The 25,206-nt window shown below is 41.8% G+C and overlaps 1 protein-coding gene across 1 annotated transcript in view; it reads left to right on the top strand.

Moving 5' to 3' along the window:
- Positions 1–25,206, top strand: part of POU6F2 (POU class 6 homeobox 2) — a 389,805-nt gene that overhangs the window by 311,021 nt on the left and 53,578 nt on the right. Inside the window, exon 5 of the mRNA XM_061414518.1 lies at positions 23,808–23,954. Coding sequence (XP_061270502.1) covers positions 23,808–23,954 — 147 coding nt within the window. The remainder of the gene's footprint in view (positions 1–23,807; positions 23,955–25,206) is intronic.

Raw genomic sequence — 25,206 nt, 5'->3', positions numbered from 1 at the left:
TTGCACATTGCAGGGGATTTTTAAATTACAGTAAAATAAGAACACTGTGAGTGTGAGAGTGCTAGATGCTGGCACTAAAAAACAAACTGTTTCATTATTACTAAATTGAACCCTCTTTTACGTAATATTTTTGATGATCAGTTTTGCATGTATCTGCCTCTATGATAACTGTCTGTGCAGAGGCAAACAATTAGACATTACTGAAGTCCTGACTCTTACTGTTTGATTTCCAGAAGTCTCCCTACTTGGACTCCCTTCACTGAAATATTTAGAAATGTCTTGAGTAAGATGGATTTCACAACAGATCCCCAAATCCTGCTTCATGGTGCCAGGTCCATCAGAAATTCTACTCATTTTCAGACCTCTACTGTACTCTGGGGTTTCTGGTAGAAGCTTTGTGCAATATTTAGGGGGGACAGTCATATATCTTCCAGTTACTCGCCCTTCAGATGTGGGAGCCCATAGCACATAAATAACGTAGGAAAAACATGATCAGCAAACTGTGCTCCCATCTCTCCTGTCTTTACGAACATGGCGGACTCTCTGTTTGCCTTCCCTAACTAAGCAAGTAGCATTTCACCTTGAGTCACTTCTCACCAGCCCATCCAAAGCTACTTTCAAGAGAACCCCAGTAAGGTCTTCATTATAGGCTACAAAAGGCTGATTTTGTATATTCAGGTGTTTCTCTTCCTCGGGATATTTGCATGATTGCAGGGGACCAGGACCCTGTTCCAATTTAAACAGAAATATGACCCAATTATGAAATGGATTCTCATAATCAGTTGATTCCATTCCTGATTTCCTTTTATTAACCCAGTTTATGTCTTTAGGAAGATTATATACACTCACCTAGACCCTATTTACCTTTTTAAGAAATCTCTGAACTCACAGCTTCGTAATTTCAGTCTAAGAAAAACAGATTTGTTCAGGATAATAAATCTCCTATGGGAAACTCCTCTATCCAGCTACTTGACTCCTTAGAACAGTTGAGAACCAAGAGATAAACTAATAATGTACAAGCGTGCTGAGTCACTTCAGTCGTGTCCGACTCTTTGCTATCCTATGGTCTGTAGCCCACCAGGCTCTTCTGTCCATAGTATTCTCCAGGCAAGAATACTGGAGTGGGTTGCCATGCTCTTCTCCAGGGGATCTTCGCAACCCAGGAATCGAACCCGCATCTCTTACGTCTCCTGCATTGGCAGGCAGGTTCTTTACAACTAGTGCTATCTGGAAAGCCCAAACTAATAATAATGCTGCTGCTGCTGCTAAGTCGCTTCAGTCGTGTCCGACGCTGTGGGACCCCATAGATGGCAGGCCACCAGGCTCCACCGTCCCTGGGATCCTCCAAGCAAGAACACTGGAGTGGGTTGCCGTTTCCTTCTCCAATGCATGAAAGTGAAAAGTGAAAGGGATGTCGCTCAGTCGTGTCCGACTCTTAGCGACCCCATGGACTGCAGCCTACCAGGCTCATCCATCCATAAGTATATACAAATTGCAAAAACCTTTGTCAAAATACCCATACATATTATTTAGAGGAGAGAAAAAAACATTGGAACCCTCACCTAACCCAACCAGATTGGCTATTATTTTTAATTTTTTAATTCAAAAAAATGAGTTAAAAAGATTATAAAAGCCACAGCAGATTATAAGCAATAAGTCACAAGGGAAAGAGGAGCTTTTAGAAGCAAATTGGAAGACAGCTGAGAAAAGTGTCCCTGCTATCAGGATGGGAGGGTTCAGAAACATGCAAGTCACAAAGCACAGCCTCTGGGCCCCTGTGGGGTAAAGCCAAGGGTCTGGTACCCAAGGGGGCACAGCAACTCAGAGCCCCAGGTCTGGATAAGCAGGAGGAACCAACGTGAGAGAGGAGATGGGGTGAGGCAGGTGAATAGAACAGACCCCAGTCACACCTGAGATTTTCCTCTACCTGTGAAATGAGAACCTCAGTCTAAACCACCAGCTAACAGAAACTTTCTATACTACTATCTCCTGCAATATTTTAGGTTGCTATTATAGGAAAATGTTAAATTTCCTTTGATCAGGAGCTCAAAGAGCCCTAATTAGACTATTATAATGGTGTAAACACTTCAGCATTATGAGCTGTCTTTGACCTCTTTTCTCTTTACCAGTGGGGTATCAAACAGTAGAGTCCATAGAAGTCACTCAGGGATGTTTATCTTTTGATCAAATCCCAGAAAGTTTACATGAAACCATAGCCATTATCTAAGAACAGGGAAAGCTGTACGTGTTTTAAAAAGTCAGGGGTTTCTGCACCTGTAAGAATCCAGGCAACTTCTTTGAGCTTCAGTTTCTTCTTGCTTTCCTGTTGCATGAGGTCACATGGAGACACAGCTTCAACTTTGCTGTTTTCTCTCATCCATTTCCTCAAAGGAAGAATGTTATATTCTGTCATCCTCTCCAAAAATGCTAAATTTGAATCTAACAAATATGCTCCCCAGATGAGGGTCTTAATATATGTGATAAATAAATCATTCGAACATAAGGAACTCAAGAAATTTTAATCCAAAGGCTGATTCAATAATTCAAAACACTGCCCAGTGAGAGGTCAGGGAGTGGGGGATGAATCCCAACTAGCCCCAGTGGTTCTCATTTGTTCCACTGAATGTCTGGAGAAACGAACTTTATTAGCTGTGGCTCATAAAATAATGGCACCCCACTCCAGTTCTCTTGCCTGGAAAATCCTATGGATGGAGGAGCCTGGTAGGCTGCAGTCCATGGGGTCGAGAAGAGTTGGACACAACTGAGCAACTTCACTTTCACCTTTCACTTTCATGCATTGGAGAAGGAAATGACAACCCACTCCAGTGTTCTTGCCTGGAGAATCCCAGGGATGGCGGAGCCTGGTGGGCTGCTGTCTATGGGGTCGCACAGAGTCGGACACAACTGAAGCGACTTAGCAGCAGCAGCAGCATAAAATAATAGATACTCCATTCTTAAAAATACTTACAATTTTTTCAGATCAAATGCTCCAGGGCTTGGATCAGACACCATGGCTGGGCTGTTTCCTTTTAGCAATAGTAGTGACAGATCATTATGTTAAAAGCCTTGTAAAGTTTTTAAAGTTTTAGCAAAATACATTGCAACTCAAAGTGTGCTCACAATGGTGATTGTGATTGTAGTTGGTAGAAATGTCGGGTAACAAAGGAGTTAAACACTGAAGGGTTGCTTGCTGTCTGCATTTATTTTGTGATTCTTTTTAATTTTTTTTTTACTTTATATTGGAACATAGTTGATTAACCATGCTGTGTTAGTTTCAGGTGTACAGCAAAGTGATTCAGTTATATATATACATGTGTCTTTTTTTTTTCAAATTCTTTTCCCTTTAGGTTATTACAGAATATTGAGCAGAGTTCCCTGTGCTGTTTTTTTATTTACCAAAAAATCTGCTATGTGTGTTGAGTATAAACTAAAATAACCAATATTCAAATAATTACAAATTGTTTTCAAACCTGGGCTTGTGAACAGCCTTGCTTATTTCCGCCCTTGGACTTGTGCACGTGCTTTCCCCACTCTGGCCAGTCCTGTGTCCAGTTATTTACACGCTGGCTTTCTCTTGTCTAAATTCTCACCTCATGTCTTGCCTTCTCAGAGAACTCTTCTCCTGACCACATTATCCAAAGTATCTTCTTCCTCTTCCCCCACCAGTTCCTATTTTAATTTCTTCCTAGTTCTTCCTGCTACCTAAAATTATCTTGTCTATCATTTACCCAGTTACTTCTGTCTCCCCCCACCAAACTGCAGGCACCCTGTGCCCCAGGTCAATCTTGTTCCCTACTGTACCGATGGTACCTAGAATAGTAGTAGGTATGTGACACACACTCGATAAATGTATGCTGAATGAGTGATCCCACTTATTTTCCCCTTTGTTCCAGCATCTGTATTTCTGCTATAAGGACCACATCTAGGAAGGCTCTTTTCCACATCTTAGCTATATCCCTGTAAACACAGAATGGGAGCCAACTATATTGGGTTAAGGTGATTCAGAATACAGTTGGAAGCTTTGCATTCTATAAATAAATCCTTCTAAGTAGCAGGGTCAATTCTGCTCAGATAGTAATACCTAAGTGTTTTTGAAGGCCAAACTTTAGAAGATGTTATTTGCATATATTTAATTCACAATCTGCCAGCTCCCAAAATGGCCTGAGAGGCTTATGATTAAAAACGTATAATACTTGTAAGCAGAATCAATAAAACAAACACCTAATCCGTGCAGAGTAAAAGGAGAGTAAGACAGCAAATGCCTAGGCTAATATCATTTCACCCTGGAGAAGGACACGGCAAACCACTCCAGTATTCTTGCCTGGAAAATCCTATGGACACAGAAGCCTATGGGCCATCCTATGGGCCATGGCCCATAGGGCCGCAAAGAGTCAGACATGACTGAAGCGACTTAGCGCACACAATATCACTTCTACAATTGCTCACTGGGACTCCATGCTTCCATTTCAGAGGGCACAGGTTCGATCCCTGGTCAAAGAACTAAGATCCAAAATGCTGCACTGCAAAAAGAAATACAATTGCTCATTTAAAAAAAACACTCTGGACTTTCTTTGGGTAAATGTAGAAAATGATTCTGTAAATCTCAAATCCTTGCAATAGGAAGCTCCATGTCACGAATGACCTCTCCTCTCTTTCCTGTATTCATTCAACAAACACACATCACTTGCCTCACAAGGCACTCAAGAGTAAAATGTGTCTCTGCTCTTGAGTTGCTCATGGTCCTGGAGGAAGAGGAGAAAATCAGACATGGCTCCAATTAATTATACTCTGAAAATAGTATATTAGAATCACATACAAAGGCGCTATGAGATTAACAGAGAGGCAGCAATTCATTCTGGCCAGGAGTAAGCCTTAGAAGGCAGATCATGTTGGTTCTGCATTGGGAGGAACCTCGCCAGTGAGAAAAGTAGTCTAGTCAGAAGCTGGGAAGGATGAGAGAACATTAGGTTCTAGAAGCAGCAAGTTATTCAGAGTGGTTGAACTATTAAGAGTCCAGTGATAGGCATATAATAATGTAGTTTTGGGGAGCTTCTCAGGTGGCACAAGTGGTAAAGAACCTGGCTGCTAATGCCAGGTTAGCAGGAGACATAGGAGACTCAGTTTCGATCCCTGGGTTGGGAAGATCCCTTGGAGGAGGAAATGGTAACCAACTCCAGTATTCTTGCTTGGAGAATCCTATGGACAGAGGAGCCTGGCAGGCTACAGTCCATAGGTTGCAAAGAGCCGGACATGACTAAAGTGACTTAGCACACACACAATGTGTTTTTAGCATTTGCTGTGTGCCTGGGCATTGAACTTCACAGATGCCAGAGGTGAACGCTCTTCTTACTCCCTTGTACACTGAAGGAAACTGAGGCTTGGAGAGGCTAGGTGTGCTGGGTCCTGGTTGCTGTTGTTCAGTCGCCCAGTCATGTACAGCTCTTTGCAACCCCGTGGACCGCAGCACACCAGGCCTGCCCGTCCCTCATCATCTCCTAAAATCGCCCAAGTTCATATGATGCCCTTAGATCTCTCTTTTTGGAACTTTGGATAGGATAGTGCCAGACCAATATCTGTGTGTACCCTGCCTTCGTCATAAGTGGGAGGCAAAGCAACCCAGGTGCAGGTGCAAATAAATTTGTTGTTGTTGTAGTTGTTTAGTCACTAGTTGTGTCCAACTGTTTGCAACCCCATGGACTGTACCCACCAGGCTCTTCTGTCCATGAAATTTCCCAGGCAAGAGTACCCAAGAATAGTGGGTAGCCATTTCCTTCGCCAGGGGATCTTGCTGACCCAGAGATCAAAGCCGCATCTCTTTCTTGGCAGGCAGATTCTTTACCACTGAGCTACTTGGGAAGCCTTCAAATAAATTCAACTGGCAATATTTCTAAGCTTGGGGGTTAGACTAGGAAATGGCAACCCACTTCAGTATTCTTGACTGGAAAGTTCCATGTACAGAGGAGCCTGGCAAGCTACAGTCCATGGGGTCATCAAGAGTTGGACATGACTTAGCATGCATGCACATTTCTAAGGTTAACAAAAAATGCTATGGTTGCAGAAACTATGGAAAATGAAAAATCAAATGTAACTTGGTAAATTTGCTTCTTAATACAAAGATTTTTTTTAACTGCAATATCTTGTGTCTTTGAAAATATGTGTTTTTTGGTCTTGTTAACATTGAAGATTTAAAAACAAAATGAAAACCTTAGTGGCCATTTTTTTCTCTCTGATTAGCAATTATTTACATACAATAGAGATTTAAAGAGTATTATTCTTGGGACATCCCTGGCTATCCATTGGTTAGAACTCTGCCTTCCAATTCCCAGGATGAAGGTTGGATCCCTGGTCTGAGAACTAAGATCCCACACACCAAGCAGGGTGGCCAAAACAATAAGTATTATTCTCAGGCTAGACTTAGGCATGTCAGCCACAGGTTGAGTTCAAAACATATAGCCTTTAAAATAGACAGCATGGCTCTCTTTCAAAAAAAAATCCCCACATACCAGTACTGGAAGCACCTTCAAGTTTTCCACTCTTGAGGCTTTCATTTTAACACATGTGTTTGCTTTCTGATTCCGTTCCAATCTGAACTCTTTCTGGGATATGAAAGGAACTGTGTCAGATAGTAGCAATGAGGACAACTTTAGACACCCTTGTGCTCATTTAATGCTGATAGTTCATCCAAAAGTCACTCAAAAATATTGTCATCCTGCTCACTGAGTGGTAATGGAGCTGTGTTTGTGAACACTCAAAGTTTGTACAGTCTCCAGGGGTCTTTTGCAATCAATAAATTTTATCTTAGCCAATTTGCATGAACATTAACAAAAACACCAGAAGGAATTTTATTCAGACCCACATGGCTTGTAGAGCATCTAGGTTTTGACTATCAAGTCCTTCCTGTAAAAACAGTTGATGAGAGGGACTTCCCTGAAGTGGCTAACACTTTGCCTTCCAGTGCAGGGGTTGTGGGTTTGATTCCCGGTCAGGGAGCTAAGATCCTACATGCCTTGCAGCTGAAAAGCCAAAGCATAAAACAGAAGCAATATTGTAAGAAATTCAATAAAGACTTTAAAACACTAAAAAGCCACCTTAAAAAAAATAGTTGATGAGAATAGCCAAAGCGGATTACAGGCTTATTCCATTGGCCTATTTGTCAAATTTATGGATAACAAAGTAATACATCATCCAGATTTTCTCCAAGTGCGTAGCATACAATGCAAGTTCCAGGGAACAGTATCACATGCAAAGGGGGAACCATGATCAAATATTAGTGAGAAACAGAGAGTGAAGCAGGCTGAGCAGGCTTTCTTTTGTAATCATCAAGACGTAGATGCTTCATGCAGTTTCCCACACCTTTATTCCAGAGCCAATCAAGGACCTGCTGCTGCTGCTGCTAAGTCACTTCAGTCGTGTCCAACTCTGTGCGACCCCATAGACGGCAGACCTCTAGGCACCCCTGTCCCTGGGATTCTCTAGGCAAGAACACTGGAGTGGGTTGCCATTTCTTTCTCCAGTGCATGAAAGTGAAAAGTGAAAGTGAAGTCGCTCAGTCGTACCCGACTCTTAGCGACCCCATGGACTGCAGCCTACCAGGCTCCTCCGTCTATGGGATTTTCCAGGCAAGAGTATTGGAGTGGGTCGCCACTGCCTTCTCCAATCAAGGACCAGGATTCCACTAAACACACTTCAGAATTGCTGTCATTTTCAAGTGTTCCACCAGAATATCATTGTTTGCTAGCATGTAGAGCCACAAGCCCAAAATTCATTGTTATAGACACATTCCAAACTTCCAGTGTATTTTGATAAATTCCAAGAAATTTACATTTCAACTTGTTATTTGATGGCTTTTTCTTCAAAATCCATGTGACTGTCTTGGTCCTTGTGTCCAAGTTCTTAAAACCAAAATTTTGGAAAAGTAAACCTGCTTATTTAATTCTTTTTCATTTTCTACTTCTATATTTTAAGTTATGTTTTCCAGACAGTGATTATATAATCATCTCTAAAGTTATATAAATTTCCTTTTTTTTTCTTTATATTACTGCAATAGAGAAGCAAAAAAGCATAGAGAATTTTAAAATGTGCTCTTATTTTTTTAAGTGATATACCGAGCACATAGTAAACAATGTACATGAGTATCTGAAAAATCAAATAAAGCATGAATAAAACTTTCTACTACCCAGACACCAGAATATATGCCACTCCTCAAAAAGCCCAAATGATTCTGGAGTTCCATACTGAAGTTACACGGGTGCTGCTGCTGAGTCTCTTCAGTTGTGTCCGACTCTGTGTGACCCCAAAGACGGCAGCCCCCAGGCTCCCCCGTCCCTGGGATTCTCCAGGCAAGAACACTGGAGTGGGTTGCCATTTCCTTCTCCAATGCCGGAAAGTGAAAAGTGAAAGTGAAGTCGCTCAGTCGTGTCCAACTCTCAGCGACGCCATGGACTGCAGCCCACCAGGCTCCTCCATCCATGGGATTTTCCAGGCAAGAGTACTGGAGTGGGGTGCCATTGCCTTCTCTGAAGTTACAGGCGTACAAACCCCCAGCAGCTGTATCTCTGCCCAAGTTTCATAGTGATGACTAGCCCCCTTTTATTACTTCTGCAGTGGCTTTTTTCTTTTTTTTCTCTTTTTTTTCAGTATTTGGACAAACTGGGATATGCCAGTTCTGAATCTTTGCTTTCGTCCTTGAAAGCCTTTGCCTGCTTGATTTGCAGTTACTTATTCAATATTTTATTGATTTCATATTCTATTGCTGGTTCCTATGGTGGAAGAGTGTGCCAGGTCTGATCAGACGAGAAAGCCATGTAACCCCAGTCTCAGCTCAGGATGTTCAGTCTCAGCTCACTGGCTGCTGGGAGCCTGCCCCAAAGTCAGTGAACAGCACGGTCATTTCAAAAACTTGCTATAAGCCCCAAAAGCCTTATGTTCCCACTGGCTAGAGCAGATTTAGAAAACATTTTTCATTTAACATATTTATTTAGTAACTCTTACAGAAATAGGACTCACAAAATTCTAGCACTCTTGTTAAGTTTTCTTCTCCCATTTGAACATCATCATGGAATTTTACTGTTTGAAGGGGCTCTAAAGATCATCCGGTTCGGGGTTCTCAGGCTTGAGTGTGCATCAGCATCACCTGCAATTCAGCTGTTAAAACCCAGATTGCCGCTGCCACCCCAGTTTCTGATTCAGCAGGTCTGGGGTGAAGGCTGAAAATTTGCATTTGCAGTTCCCTGGTCATGCTGATGTTGCTAGACCCTGGACCCTGTGGTAATAGCCTTTTCTTCCAGCCTGCTCCAGGGATGCTGAACTTACCTGGAGCTAGCCTGCAACCCAAACCCTGCAGAGCTATCAGAGAGGGGAGGAAGGAAATTGTGATTCCTCCAGGTCTTGGAGCAGCACCAGGGGTGATGGCTTGGTGGACTTCAGTGTTTATCAGGGGTGTTTATCAGGGGTGTTCATCAGGGGCTAACTCCATAGCACACATCCCTGAAACTACTGAGGCTTATCTGCCCATCAGGGGCCATATTTGGGGAATCACCGGGGTGGCGCTAGTGGTAAAGAACCTGCCAGCCAATGCAGGAGACATGAGATGCTGGTTCAATCCCTGGGTCAGGAGGATACCCTGGGGGAGGGCACATGACAACCCACTCTAGTGTTTGTGCCTGCAGAATCCCACGGACAGAGGAGCCTGGCAGGCTTCTGTCCATAGGGTCGCACAGAGTCAGACACGACTGAAGTGACTTAGCACACGCACACCCCAGTTCAACCTTCTCCTTTTACAGACAAGGAAATAGAGCAAATACTGGAGTGGGTTGCCATTTCCTTCTCCAAGGGATCTTCCCAACCCAGGGGTCGAACCCGTGTCTCTTATGTCTCTTGCATTGGCAGGTGGGTTCTTTACCACTGGGGCCACCTGGGAGGCCCCGGGTGGAAATGGAGCTAGGGCAGGCCAAGTGGCCACGCCCAGGTGGCTGCTGACTCAGGAAGAGATTCCGCTGCCCTGAATTCCAGCAGTTTCACATTCCCTCCTCCATCACTCGTTTACCTAGTTTCTGCCTATAAAGACACAGCCAGGCTTTTCTCAGTCGCTATCTGTACTGCAAGAACGTTTTAAGCATATTTTACTCTGTGCTGATTGGGTAGATTGGTTTCTTCACTCGGTAATATCTTCCTCTTTTCTCCTGAAATGTGGAAAATTCCAACACAGCCTTGCTTTTGCTCTTGGTGAGATTAAGCTTTATGTTTTTTAACCTATGTTCAGTTTTATTAATGGAAACTTCCCAAACGATCTCTACAACAACTTTTTATATTTTCGTGGCTTACGGCTCCTACCGGTAGTGGTTCTACTGTTAGCTTAATGTTTTTAGAACAACCTATAACCAATATATTTTGTGAACGCAGAGGATTTTATTTACCTCTGAGCATTCTGGTTATGTTTTTTTTTTTCTTTCTTTCTCTTTCTTGTACTTATCTCTTTCTACAGAGTCGTATTTTCTCTAATAATTTGGACCATTTGTTTTTCCTAATGGCAAAGTTTTCTTTCGGGCACTGAGGCTACAGCACATCTGATGTGGTTGTGGAGTTGAATTCTGTACCCTTGTACTCTTGACAGTAAAGGAACCAGCATGAAAGCTTAAGAACATCATCTAAAGATGGATGTGATATGACCAGAAATTCCTTACCTTCTCCCTATAATAAAAATGGTTAATCTGGTCCCACTATAAATTTAAGAAAATAGAAGTTTGAAAGGTTACACACCAACAATAAATAGGTTGATTTCTGCTGGTCCTTGGGAGAAATTAATGCCTGATCCAAATGTAGTATTGTTTTGTGGGAAGAAGAATATCTTTTGACTAGCCCTCTTCTACAACAGCTGTTCAGTGAATAAATTTTATGAGGCAAGCAAGCCATTATGCATAATAATAAAATTCAGTAACAGTTTAGACAAGGCTCTCCACTGCCCATGGGTGAATAAAATGAAGATTATTATGTATAACATTTGTTACAAGCATATTTTAATAACCAATGTAGTTACTGAGATGGAAGAAGGATGAGGCATATGTTTTGTTCTTTATAAATGATAGATTGAACTAGTTTGGACTTATAAGAAGTTGTTGAGTTTCAATGGTAAAATTAATATCTATAGAGAATATACATGTGCTTAATTACTCAGTTGTGTCCAACTCTTTGCGACCCCATGGACTATACAATCCATGGAATTCTCCAGGCCAGAATACTGAAGTGGGTAGCCTTCCCCTCCAGGGAATCTTCCCAAACCAGGGATCAAACCCAGGTCTCCCAAATTGTGGGCAGATTCTTTACCAGTTGAGCCACAAGGGAAGCCCAAGAGTATTGTAGTGGGTAGCCTATACCTTCTCCAGGGGATCTCCCAACCCAGGAATCAAATCAGGGTCTCCTGCTTTGCAGACGGATTCTTTATCAACTGAGCTATCAGGGAAGCTCAGTTATAAGTAGTAGATTGCACTAGTTTGGACTTATAAGAAGTTTTTGAGTTTCAATGGTAAAATTAATATATAGAAAATATACATATTTAGGAATAAAATAGGCCCAGAGTAAGTAAAAGGCTTCCATCTTCTTTGGGTAGATTCTCAGAGACCTGAAATTTTATTGTAAACAAATACAACCCTTATAATAAATTTATAAAATTAAAATTTACAAACTCACAGCTCAATCTTGTGTACCCAGCCATGGATACAATGGTTGGATACAGAGTTTGAGAGCAAACTCTGGGTAATAGTGAAGGATAGGGAAGCCTGGCATGCTGTAGTCCATGGGGTCACAAAGAGTTGGACACGACATAGCGACTGAACAACAACAACAGAGATATAATTTATCATTTATAATCCATCTTTGTGATTTTTTTTAATAACAGAAAACATCCTGTATTTTAAAAGATGAAGACTTGTTTTTATGATTCAAAATTCAGTTGCTTTGGGGGCGGTGGGGGGAGGTTTGTCAGTCACCGGTTTAGATTCCCATTTGTATAAACATAAAATAAATGAAAGTATTCTGTGATTTAATGACTGTCCATTAGTATTGCTTCCTGAACTGAAAAGCTGTCAGGGCTATCTCCATTATACTGCAAAAGGAGAGGAATCATTAGGTGCTTTTGAAGCAACAGCTTGCAAAGGAATCTCTCAGGAGATGCTGTATACCTTATATGAACACATGCCTGCCATTCACACATCTACTTCCTAATTTCTACTATTCTACCTTCTTTCTCTGCCTTTGGATTTTTTCTTTCTCTGAATTTCCCTAGCCCCATCTCCTGCCCTAATTCTGGCCATTCACAACACACCAGGCATTCTGATGTTCCTATAATTTTGGACTTATTCTCTCTTTGGCTCTAACTTCCCTTCTTCTCCCGTCTGCTTAATTCATCTGCCTCCTGTCGATTATTTCTTGAAGCTTCCCTCACATCCATCTCTCCCCCTAGGGAGCTAGCAAGTTCCGCAACGTTCCCCTGGGTCACTTATCACACTGCTGCCGCACTTGTGGCTCCTTTTGTACTTTACTAAAGTATGATTGACAGATAACATTATAGTAGTATCAAGTGTACAACAAAATGATTTGACATTTGTATGTACTGAGGAGTGATTACCAAAATAAGTTTAATTAACATCCATCACCATAAAGCATTAGAAAATTTTTTCTTATGATGAGAAATTTTAAGATCTACTCTTTTAGCAACTTGCAACTATACAACATGTGTTATTAACTAGAGTCCCCATGCTGCATGTTATATCTCCATGACTTATCTATTTTATTACTGAACGTTTGTACCTTTTGACACCCTTCATCCATTTGGCCTATCCTCACCTCTGGCGACCACCAATCTGCTGTCTGTCTCTAAAAACTTAGGTAGTTGTTATTGATGACAATTCACATATGTGACATCACACGGTATTTTCCTTTCTCTCTCTGACTTATATCACTTAGCATAGTGCTCTTGAGGTCCATCCATGTTATGCAAATGTCAAGATTTTTATTCTTTTTTAAGACTGAATAATATTCCATTGTATATGTGAATATGTGTGTGTATATATAAATATACATATATACCACATTTTCTTATTCATTCATCCTTGCTTGCTTCCTTGTCTTGTCTATGGTAAATGATGCTACAGCGAACAGGGGCTACAGATATATTTTCAAGTTAGTATTTTTGTTTTCTTCAAGTAAATACACAGAAGTAGAATTGCCGGATCATAGGGTAGCTCTATTTTTGACTTTTGAGGACCCTCCACACTGTTTTCTGTGGTGGCTTCACCAATTTACATCCCCCCTGCCCAACAGTGCATGAGGGTTCCCTTTTCTCCACCTCCTCACCAATACCTACTATTTCTTGTCTATTTGATAATAGCCATTCTAACAGGTATGAGGTATCTCTCATTGTGATCTGGGTTTGCACCACTGGCTCTTAATTTATTTGTCTACAGATCTGTCTTTCCCACCCCCTGGAAGCTCTTTGGGGAAGAGACATGTAGTTGGTGCTCAGTGTTTGCTGAATCAATGGAGAACAAGCTAGACTATATTCTATGTACAAAGTTATCCCAAGCTAAACCCCTTCTCCCACTAAAGGGCAGCCTATAGTCTTTGCTCCAATAGCCTCCTGATCTTCTCTGCCTCCAAGTTGACCCACTCCCACCCCAGAACAACTCAGTCACCAAAATGACCAATCTAAACCTGAGATCTGATTATGTCCCTCCACTCTTGCCTACAGAATGAAGGACAAGCCCCATAAAGTGTCATACAAAGTACTCCATTTATAATCTTACACCCCATCATCTACTCCCCTCCCCCACTTCATCTTCCCAAAATATCCCAGCACTAATGCAGTGATTCCACACCCACAAAATGTGTCTCTGGTCTCCATGCTATTCCTAGTGGTTGAGAAGCCTTCTCTCTCCCCTTCCCAAGTCCTCCCCAATCAACTTCTAATCATCCTTTTTGGTTCTAAGATCTTAAGTGGTTTGCATGCCTGAGGTCTACTGAGGGTCCCTTATCTGGGCTCTGGGCACCCCTTTCGTATAGCACTGGCTACACAGGGTGGAAATCGGCAACTCATCCATTAGACTGGAAGCACCTCAAGGCAAGAGACTCTTGCCTTGTTCACCTCTGTATCCCTGGGGCCTGACTCATCGTCTGCTCCAGGGTTATGGGAAAATACCTGATGAACAGAATTGTCCTGAGGCTCCCTAAGGCAGACCATGCCTTGTCTTTCTTTGAGCACATCTTCTCTTCTTGTCTTTCTTCTGCCCTCAGTAGACCTATTTTATCTGCAGGGAGTCAACCAGTGTTAGGGAGCAATTTAAGTAGTTAAATGTGGGTGTGGCAAGAATGTGCTGTGCTTTCCAATTGCTAGAAACTAGAATAATACCAACTGCTGTACCAGGGAAGCAATTTATTCTCTTTTTAAAAAAATAGTCTCTTTTCTTTCATCTCAGGAGTGCTCCCAATCATTTGTTTAAACTGGATGATAGAATAAAAAAATAAGAAAGAGTAATTTTGAAATATCAACAAATTCACCTAACTAATGTGCCATGACAATAGGCAATTGGTAAGAAGAGCGCTATTGTATGTAAGTCAGAAAATAGCATGAAACTCAATAAAAAGATAGATTTTCAGGTTATTAAATGGAGGACTAGACAGAAGAGGAAATGAGATGTGTAAGCTTGTGGTAATACAGTATTGGTCTACATGTAACTTGGATAAAATCTGATTTAGAAGTGGTGGGTTTCCTTAATACTAACCTCTCTGCTTCCAAATCAAATGTATTGGGGTAAGTTAAAAAGTTTTTCCCCTCAGCTCTGGGCCTGAAAATTTTATCAGTAAATTTTAAAATAAAACTTAAATGCATCCCTTCAGAGAGCTTTCTACTAGTTTTCTGCCGAATCACAGTGTGCTGGCCAGACTTGTTTATTTCTTTCCCCTCCATTGAGTGTTCCCTGTTTCCTCAGCACAGACACATCAATCATCCTACAGAACCTGGACCCCAGCCCTCTGCAGACTCCACCTCTTTCTCCAGTGTTCTTCTAGAGCACTCTAGGGCATTCATGTGTGCGTAGACTCCCTTCTGTTTACCAGCAATGATGTCCAGGGTTTGCAAAGCTATCTGAGTAGAACCTCACTTTTGATCCTGTCTCCAGTGACCTCCGGGTACCATAAACCATCTAAATGCCCAAGTGGCCGACACCCCCTGAAGTCCCACCATAGTGATGCCTCACAAAGGGAGAGTATGTCCCCCTCCTTCACCAAAGTCACACTCTGAGGGACACATGGATCCATCCTTATCTGGGGGGAAGCAGCCCCTTCTGCTCCTGCCCCTGATGCCATCTGCAGCAGCTTTACTCTAGTCTGCAAGGTTGGGCTGGGGATGTAGACCCATAGCCTAACTGCATCTCCACCAACATGGCCCAAGGATAAAAACAATAAAAGCCTTCATTCACTGCCTCCTTGTCCTTCAGTTCCCAAATAACATCAAACCTGGAGCTTAAGCCCCCACCCAGCCCCAGCCCCACCCAGACACTCTTCTATATCCCCACCAGCTCTCTGATTATTTCAGAATGTACCCCTCTATCATTTCCTTGTACAAGTTTTGGTATGAATCTCTAAAAGAAAGGGAGTGCTTTCTAGATAAAGTAGCAAGGAAGGTGTTGCTAAGGAGGTGACCCGGGAGAAAAAAGAAGTGAATGGCAAAGGGTTACAGACATAGAAAGAGCAAGTGCAAACACCCCAGAATAGCTAAGGATCTTTGAAAGGCCCAGCATGACTCCCCTCGAGGGAGTAAGGAGACAGAGAGGACTCAACTCTAAAACAACAGTATGTCCAGAAGTTCCTGGAAGAAATAAGAATTATTATAGCAAAACTTGCATCATGCTTACCATATGCCAGGAACTCTTCTAGTATTTTATGTATTAATTAACTCATGTATTTTTCACACCATCCCTGTGACTTCATTACTTCCTTTATTATTCCCCTTTTCCTAAAACTGGAGAAAACAGAGATACAGAAGTGTTTGGATCCTTTTGGGCTGCTATAACAAAATACCACAGACTGGGTGGTTTAATAAACTAGAAATTTATTTCTCACAGTTCTGGAGGCTGGGAGGTCTAAGATCAAGGCACCAGCACAGTTGAGTTGTGTTGAGAGCATTCTCCTGATTCTCACTGTGTCTTTATGTGGTAGAAGGGGCTAAGGATCTCCATGGGGTCTCTTTCATAAGGGCACAAATCACATTCATGAGGGCACCACCCCCTTGACATAAGCCCCTTCCAAAGGCCCCACTTCCTAATACTGCCATCATTAGGGGTTAAGATTTCAACATATGAATTAGAGAGAGGGGTTACACAAACATTCAGACCTTAGCAGAAAGGTAAATTGAGTTCCTGGCAGCCTCATAATTAGAACCCAGGCAATCTAGTTCCAGAATGCAAGCTCTTAATCCTTACACTCAGCTTCCCTGGTAGTTCAGACAGTAAAGAATCTGCTTGCAATGTGGCAGACCATGGTTCGATCCGTGAGTTGGGAAGATCCCCTGGAGGAGGGAATAGCTACCCACTCCAGTATTCTTGCCTAGAGAATCCCATGGACAGAGGAGCCTGGTGGGTACCGTCCATGGAGTCGCAAAGAGTCAGACACAACTGAGCGACTAACACACACACACAATCCTTACACTGTACTGCTCCCCTTTCCCTTCTCATATAGAATGGCTCATTCATTACCAGTCACATTCTGTGCAACTGAGCGAGTACAAGGTAGACAGGTTCAGAACTGCCCTCCCAGGACTCTGAACCCACCACCTCCTCTCTCACAGACCCCGCCCCAGACTGCCACTCCCTCAGATCTGGATACTGCTCCCTGGACAGCTCATCTTTTCCTACTTCCCATCTCTTCCCACCAGATCTCATTCTCTCTTTGACTATAAGCCCACAGAGGGTAGGGAACATGTCATTCTATCTTTCACATTGTCTCCCTCACACTGTGCCCAAAACATAGTGGGTACTGATTAAATGTTTGCAGGGTGAAGACTATTTATTTATTATTTTTTTAGAGCCAAGACGTTTTTATGAACCCTTTAAGTTCATAATAGTACTTCTTTATTGGAGTATAATTGCTTTACAATGTTGTGTTAATTTCTGCTGTACAACAAAGTACAGCAGAATCAACCGTATGTGTACATATATCCCCTTCCTCCTGAGCCTCCCTCGCCAGCCCCAGCCCACCCCTCTAGGGTATCACAGAGCATCAGGCTGAGCTCCCTGTACTATACAGCAACTTCCCACTAGCTATCTATTTAACACGTGGTAGTACATATGCAATCAATGCTGCTCTCTCAATTCATCCCACCTTTTCCTTCCCCGACCCCCCGTCACCCTGTGTGTCCAGAGTCTGCTCTCTACATCTGCATGCAGGGTGAAGACTTTAATGAATAAGAGAGAGTGAGAGTTGCCCTGTAGCAATGTGTTTGTGTTCCACCCAGATCCCTGGAATTCTTTTCTGTCAGTTGCTCCCACCTTGTGCCTGCATGCTCAGTCACTTCAGTCATGTCTGACTCTTTGCAATGCTGTAGACTGTAGCCCACCAGGCTACTCTGTCCATGGGATTCTCCAGGGAAGAATAATGGAGTGGGTTCCCATTTCCTACTCCAGGGGATCTTCCCAATCCTGTCTGTATCTCCTACATTGCCAGGCAGATTCTTTACCACTGAGCCACAGAGGAAGCCCACCCCTACCTTGGGGGCTTTCAAAAACCAGCACCAGCAGCCCTTCTTCCAAAGACTAGACTTTGCCCCAAGAGCAAAGAGCCAACAACACCCAGCTATCTGATTCCCAAGCCTCTCCTTTATCCCAGGGCTGTGAATTGTGACTGTTTGGTGTGGAGGGTGGACACCAAGCTTCCAAGCCTCAGGGTGGAAACTCACACCCCTACCAGATTGGGATTCTTCCCTTCCCGCTCCACCCTGTTTCTGGGAAACTCAATCTCAGACTTCAGGTCATTTTCAAAATTCGTCTGTAAGATAGTATGCCTGGGTGTTGATGGAAAATGACTAGTGCATTCATAGAAAGTTAGTGTACTTAGTGTAGCCACAAAATGAAAATAAAATATAATTTGTTCTGAAACTAGACTGAATTACCTTGATGATTCAAAAGTATTTTAGGAAGTTGCAGTGCCTTAGAGTCATCATGAAAAATCTCAGACACTCCAGTCTGGGGGGGTCTCAGACATGGTGACTTAAACTTCTGGTAGGCAGAGAATTGGATGGTCAGCTTCTAGGACTGTCTCTCCAGGGAGATGAGCAGAGAGCAAGCAGCAAAGCTTGGCTCAATATTAAAACTCACAAAACTGATTTCTAACAGTTATGAGGCTCTCATAACACATTAATAAACATGAGACCAAAGCGAAAGGTATAGTTGGACAAAACACACAAGTGGGTTGTTGAGGTGAATATGGCTTCCCTTCCAGAATTTGTCTATTGGTATTTCCTTGACCTTTAAGAGGAGACTTGAGGGTAAGAAGTGGAAGTACGGATTTGGTTAAGAGTCCCAATGAATTAAGAAACATGTTTCACAGCATAAGAAAAGTCAAGGACCTCAGGTATAGCAATGAACTTGAAGAGCCACGTTTACCCTATTTCTAGGCAGCCACTGCTAGTCATTTCTGGCTTTAAATGGAGAATGAATGGTGATCAATGTATTTATGAACATCCTCATTTAAAAACAAATGGCACCACAGTTTCAGTGTTTTGAATTGTAAACTTAGTAGCAAAAAGAGCTGCTCCAAAATCCATAGTCTATAAAATTCACATAGCTCATGAGGAGAATGATAAAACTATAGATCATGGGCATTTATGCTCCAAAGAAAGGTTGAGCCTACTGCACCCATTATTTCCTCTTGGTATAAAGACATAGACATAGAATATAACACTATGGCCAAATTGCCGCCTCGTGCTGCCAGATTTTTGTAAATAAGATTTACATTATTAGGATAATGCAGTCAGCAAATTTTCATGAAAAAGAGAGTGCTGCTGATGCTCAGATTCAAGAAACCTGAATTCTTTAGCAGGCTGCAGAATGTGAGTCTTTCAGAGAAAGAGAAGCTGGGGCGAGACTTGGACACCCCACCACATTATCTATGGTGACATTTATGTGATGTCACACATATGATGTCATCTAAGAGTCCTCCTTGAAGAAACTATTAAAGCTTTTCTTTCCATCACCATTTAGGGTCCACAGATAACAAGGATGTGCATAGAGCACTAGAGATTTGGGAACATGGATTTATTCTCTTTATGAGATGAGAACTCAATATCCTCATCGATATGTGAAGGTAGAAATCAACCACTGCAAATCCTAAGGGAAATGTTTTTTATAAATCTACTTCCTGCATGCCTTCACTATCAAATCAGCAACTATGAAATAGACTCATTCACCATATTTTGACATGAGGAAGGAATTAGACTGCAAAATTGATGTCCTGGAATGCTAACAAATGTTGTAAACCGAGTGTGAGACAACAGATCAGACAAAAAAGGTCTTCTCCTGTTGGCCTGCCACCTACCTAGCCTGTCCTCAGAATCAAAACTCTGCTTTCTCTAAAAATTTCTCTGTACATGATCAAATATAAGTTCAAGAAAAGCAGGTGACATCATGCTATAACTATTTCTTCCTGATGTTCTCCAGTCTGAAATATTTTCAAACAGCATATTATCTTTTAAATTATGCAACTCACCTCATCTAACAGTCACATTACTTGCTAATAGCTTTCTTCAGGCTACTCTTTGCAAACAAGCAAAATAGGGACTTCTCTGGTGGTTCAGTGGTTAAGAATCTGCTACCGTTGCATAGGGTACCAGTTTGACCACTGGTCTGGGAACTAAGCTGTTGCATGCTGTGCATCAGGGCCAAAAAATAAATAAATAAAAATAAATTTTAAAATAAACAAAATAAAGTTATAGAAAATAGTTAAAAATGTAAAAATGGAGAATGCAGTCACTTGTGTTCACATTCTTTCCAGAGTAAAAGGGTATTTGTGGAGGTCTGTTCTATTCTGATCAACTAATTAGTTTAAAATCCTGATGCACAACATGAACTGTGAGGATAATAGCTAGCATTATTTTTAGAACTTGGTATATGCCAAGTATTGTTCTAAAACGTTTTTGCATCTGTTATCCATTTAATTTTCACCGTTACTCTATGAGAAGTGGTGCCCTGTTTACACCCACTTAACCTAAGAGAACATGAGGCCGGGTTGACTGAAAGTCACAAGCCAAAGCAATCTGGTTTCAGAGTTGATGCCCTCAGCTGCATGAATGGACGTGCAGGCTCTGTGAGGTCTGAAGTCCTTGGTTACAGAATTATTTCCTATTATTCTAGTATTGTATTCTCTAAAACTGAGGGGGCTATCTTAAGAAATTTGTGTTCCTATTGGGTTTTTAGGCTATCTAAGATGTATAGAGCTATAGCTTGATATATTCAAGGCCCAGAATCCATGTGAATGTGACTTGAGGATGCTGTCTCTGCAAATTCTCGCTTTGAGAGCTTCCACATTTATAATCAAGCATACACCAGAATGCAGCCTGTCTTTTGAATTGGACTGTTGCAAACACGAGTATGTAACACAGTCAGACCTCATTGGGGCCATCCTTTGCTGGTTGGGTACACTGGCAGTGAGAGATCTGAAGGCATATACTTGGCAGCGACTTCAAAATGCCCAGTTGGTCCCAGAATGTTAACATGCTCATTATGTGCATTTATTGTGCCCAGGCTCCCCACTGTCCAAATCTCCCCCGAGTCCCAATCAAGAAGAAGTATTGAGAGGAATACTGCTAATATGACATGACTGAGGACAATACAGAGTGACATGACCGGAGGTGATGAAGAGAACACTTATGGTTTCCTGACTAGCCCCTCCCCCACCCCTGCCACATATCTTAATGCATACTAACATCCCTGCCTTGGCAGGCCCAGACAGAAAAGCCAAAAGGTATTTATGAAGCTGCATCCATCAACAACATCAATGGTCCACCAGAAATGCTGTCAGCTTACAGATTGACTTGTACCCAACTGTCTGCATATACCACTCACTTCCCCACTGTACTTCTAACTCTGTTTCCAGGGGCCAGCAAGACATCTCCCCAGAGCCCCTACATCTTCACAAAGACTTAAGGATGCAGGATAGGAAGTAAGAGAGTCATCAAGTCACCATTTGCTTCATTAAGAAGGAAAAGTGGCAAAAAAAGGAACACATTGGATTTCAATCTAGGACCAGGATATAGAGAAAATTTAAAAAAAAAAAAATCCGTACATCTGTGGTTGCTAAAGAAATCTTCCAAAACAGAGGTGTACCCATTCCTGACCCCATAGCACAAAGGTTCAGGGCCTGATTTTAAGTAGGTGCTTTTTTGTTCAGAACAGTTCACCCTTTATATGATGCCTGAATTTATTGCAAATACAAGGATATAGCTGAAACACACTAGTGTCCCAAACACTGAGAATTCCCAATACACTACTGAATATATCCAGAGAGTGATTCCAAATTTTCTCATGTGAACTTTTGATTGACCTAGATGTTAGGAAAATGTCTTACAATTTTTAAAAATATATTCTTGTCATTAAATGGGAAGCACTATCTTTTTCAGAAAGCATTCTGTAGGTACTGATTTAAATGTTTCACTCAAAATTCATGGACAAAATTGCATATTCAGCATTAAAACCGAATTGTACATAATTTAATCTTTCTTTAAGATTAAGAAGCTTATTTTGAGACCTCCTTGACATTCAGGAATTTCATTATGATTTCAACTTGTATTGCATGAAAATAAATGTGAACATAGCAACTGGTAGATGACCCGAGAATTGTGTTGCACAGGGCAGTGTGCATCCTGGTCATTTAGGGAAGGTATTCCTCAAGGGGTCTTTTCACTTTGGAAGTGAAAAAAAGAACACACTATAAACTCTTTGACTTCAGGGAGTCAAGCCAACAAGAAAAATTTCCATTCAACATATACCCCATTACTTGCCTCATATACACTATACAAATATATTCAGAAAACCAAGATCAAGGCCAATCTGAATCTTAAATCCCATGGTGGTAATCTGGGATAAGACAGGGTTTCTTTTTAGGCTGATGAATGAGATTTTTTTTTCTCCTTAAAAAGAAAATCATTTTCATCTTTGAGGAGAGACATAAAGGTGAAAGACACATAATGTAATGAGCTGAAAATGGATTCTCATTTCTAACCAAACCTGCTGGGTCAATGGAATTTCTGTAGAACTAGTGCTGTGAAATTTGGTTATAAAAGAATAAGGAAACCAATAAGATAAGGATATCACATTAATGGAGGGGGAAGAATTATTAAATTCCTCTCCCTTTTGACATTTCCTCTGACAATTAGTATTTCCATCCTCATCAGATGATGTTAATGCTAAGCAAATTTCCAAAGGAATTAAGTCATAAAATATGTTTTGAGGGAAAGGAGGCGGGGGGAAGGAAAAGAAAGAGAAAAAGAGAAAGTAAAGAAGAAAGTTTAAAAAAAAAATCATCTTTAAAAGAGCTTCTAAACTAGAATTAAGTATGGCATTAATTTTTTTTCCACCAAGTCTTAGTCTTGGCAGGTTTCCCCTAAATGCAGAAATTTCATGGATGCAGGAACTGGTGATGGAAAATGCATTATTATACACAACAATTGTTGTACTTGAGAGGAACTATATGGGAAAAATAACACCCTAGAATAAATACAAATGAAATTCATGTATCAAAACCAATACTGTGAAAAAAGTTTAAATGTTTCTTGCATTTATATCTAGTCATTAACCTAAATGCAGATTTTAGTTCAAGCTACACTTCTGCCTCATGGTCAGGAGGCCTGAAAACCTGTGACGTGGAAAATTGGCAGGATAAAGAATATTGAATTGGCCTCCATGGAAAAACAAAATTTGGCAGCCATAACCTCCTCCTTGGGCCACTCCCCCCACCACCACCCCATCAAATTTTCCTCCCTAGCTCACTCTTACCCCAGGAAAGAGGCCAAGGGAAGGCCATATATGAGCTCAAACAGCAAGCCAATGTCACCCTGACCATTCACCAAGGGATCTTCCTCCTTGACCTTGAATCCCATGGTTTGAGTGAGGCCCCCCAAAAGCCCCAACTCTAGACTCACTCTCAGAGAGCACAGAGGCTAGAGGAGTCAGTACCTCCAGACTTTGGTTTCCTTCTCCTTTGGAGAAAGAAGTGGAATGAGGCATCTTCTTTACTGGATGTGAATTTGCAAGTCACAAATGAAAATGATAAATTCCTTTGCAGAAATCCCTAAAGTCTATTCCCCTCCTCCACCCCTACTCCCATCCTATTTTAATCCCACTTTTGGTCTGGTTGCCTCAAGCAAAGTAGACATTTTCTCAATATTTTATTTAGCCTAGCAAACAAAACCCAGGGACTTCTCCAAAATTATTTCTCCACCTGGGGAGATCCTAAGGACCTACCTCACCCCTGGGGCCCACCTCTCTCCCTCCTGGGGCTCACCTCTCTCCCTCCTGGGCCTCCTCCCAAACTCAGGCTCCATTAAGCAGCCCAGTGTTGATGGAGAATATTTCCCTTCCAGCCCGTTTCCAACCTCTCCCAAACTCTGCAGCTTCAGAGACAACATTCCCCAGGCCCCCTTGCTAGGTTCCCGGACCTTTGCATGAGCCATTTGGAGTGAGAACCTCCCTCCCAACGTGAATGTTGTTTCCATTGTGCTATGCCTGTGTGTGGTGGTTTCACCCTGATCTTTTCTCTCTTTGCAGCTGGTTAATAATCCACTAGCAAGTCAGGCTGCAGCGGCTGCAGCAGCAGCAGCCATGGGCTCCATAGCAAGTTCACAGGCCTTTGGCAATACCCTCTCCAGTCTGCAGGGGGTCACAGGTCAACTAGTTACTAATGCACAAGGACAGGTGAGTGGGAGTGGAAACAAGAGTGAATTTGTATGGCAGCTTGAACTCGGAAAAGAAATGAATTTCTTTTGCATGACAGTGATATGTAACTACAGTCATTATGTCAAATAAATAATGTTGACCAGCAATGTCAAGAAGAAAAGAAGGCTTGGGAGGTGTTTCTCTATTTTAGAAACAAGATTTTTTTTTTTCTTTCCCCTAGAATGTCTACTAAGTTTTATGTGGGTTTTATTTCTGTACAATGACTTGTGCTATGACCTTAATTAAAGAAATTACTTTTCAGGACTGGGAGACTCTTGCTAAGAAAATATCAGTTACATTTTACAAGTAAGATTTCTGTTTTGTTTTTATTTTTTTTTCATTTTTTGGAAACTTGGGTATTGGAGGAAACTGGTAAGTTTCCTTCCTTAATTGCTCTAAGATTTCTAATTAGCCTTGAGAAAGCCATTTTCTGGGGAATCTCACTGGTGGTCCAGTGGTTAAGACTCCATGCTTCCACTTCAGGGGGCAAGTGTTCAATCCTTGGATGGGAAACTAAGATCCCATATGGTGCAGCCAAAAAATAAAATAAAAATTTTTTTAATTAAAAAAGAAAAGAAAGTTAATTTCTGAATGTATGGGGAGGTGATGGGAAACAATTCAAGATGTTCTGTAAAGGATACAAAGAAAAGGTGTGAATTAGAATAAAGCTGTCAGTCAACGCATGTGCCCGGCCTCTTGCTGATTCTCCCAAGAGCTTAGTGCTTTCTTGTGTGCTTGTCGATTTACTTCAACCTGCCAGGGCCAGTAAACCTTCCTCATGTCACCAGCAGGCACATTTGTTCCCTCCCACTGCACGTGGGCCTGCATTGTGGCCACCAAGACTCTGACAGAACTTCAGATGGAAGTCGTCCCTCTTCAAGACCCCAGTAAACCTAAAAGCTTCATGTAGAACAGAAGAGGGTGAAGCTGATGGTGTCAGGGGTGCCCTCTCATTCAGAGGCCTGACACAGAGCCCGGGCTCGCTGCGTAGGGCATCTGGTACTCAAACATTCCTGTGTCTGATGATGAAATGCAAGAAAGAAGCAGCTTTGCATCCTTGCTAATATTTTCTTCTCCCAGGGTTATTTTCCCAATAGCAAGGTTACTATTCTCTGCTTGGCCTGCTCTGGGGGAACAGGAATTGTGATGTCTTGAACCTTGCTTTATTTTACATAAAGAGTAAACAGAGATGCATTATAAGCTAAACCGTCTCCAACCACATCCCCGGGGG

The sequence above is a fragment of the Bos javanicus genome, chromosome 4, assembly GCF_032452875.1.
Source record: "Bos javanicus breed banteng chromosome 4, ARS-OSU_banteng_1.0, whole genome shotgun sequence".
NCBI lineage: Eukaryota > Metazoa > Chordata > Mammalia > Artiodactyla > Bovidae > Bos > Bos javanicus.
The sequence above is the reverse complement of the archived record's forward strand: the minus strand, read 5'-3'. Positions and strand labels throughout refer to the sequence as shown.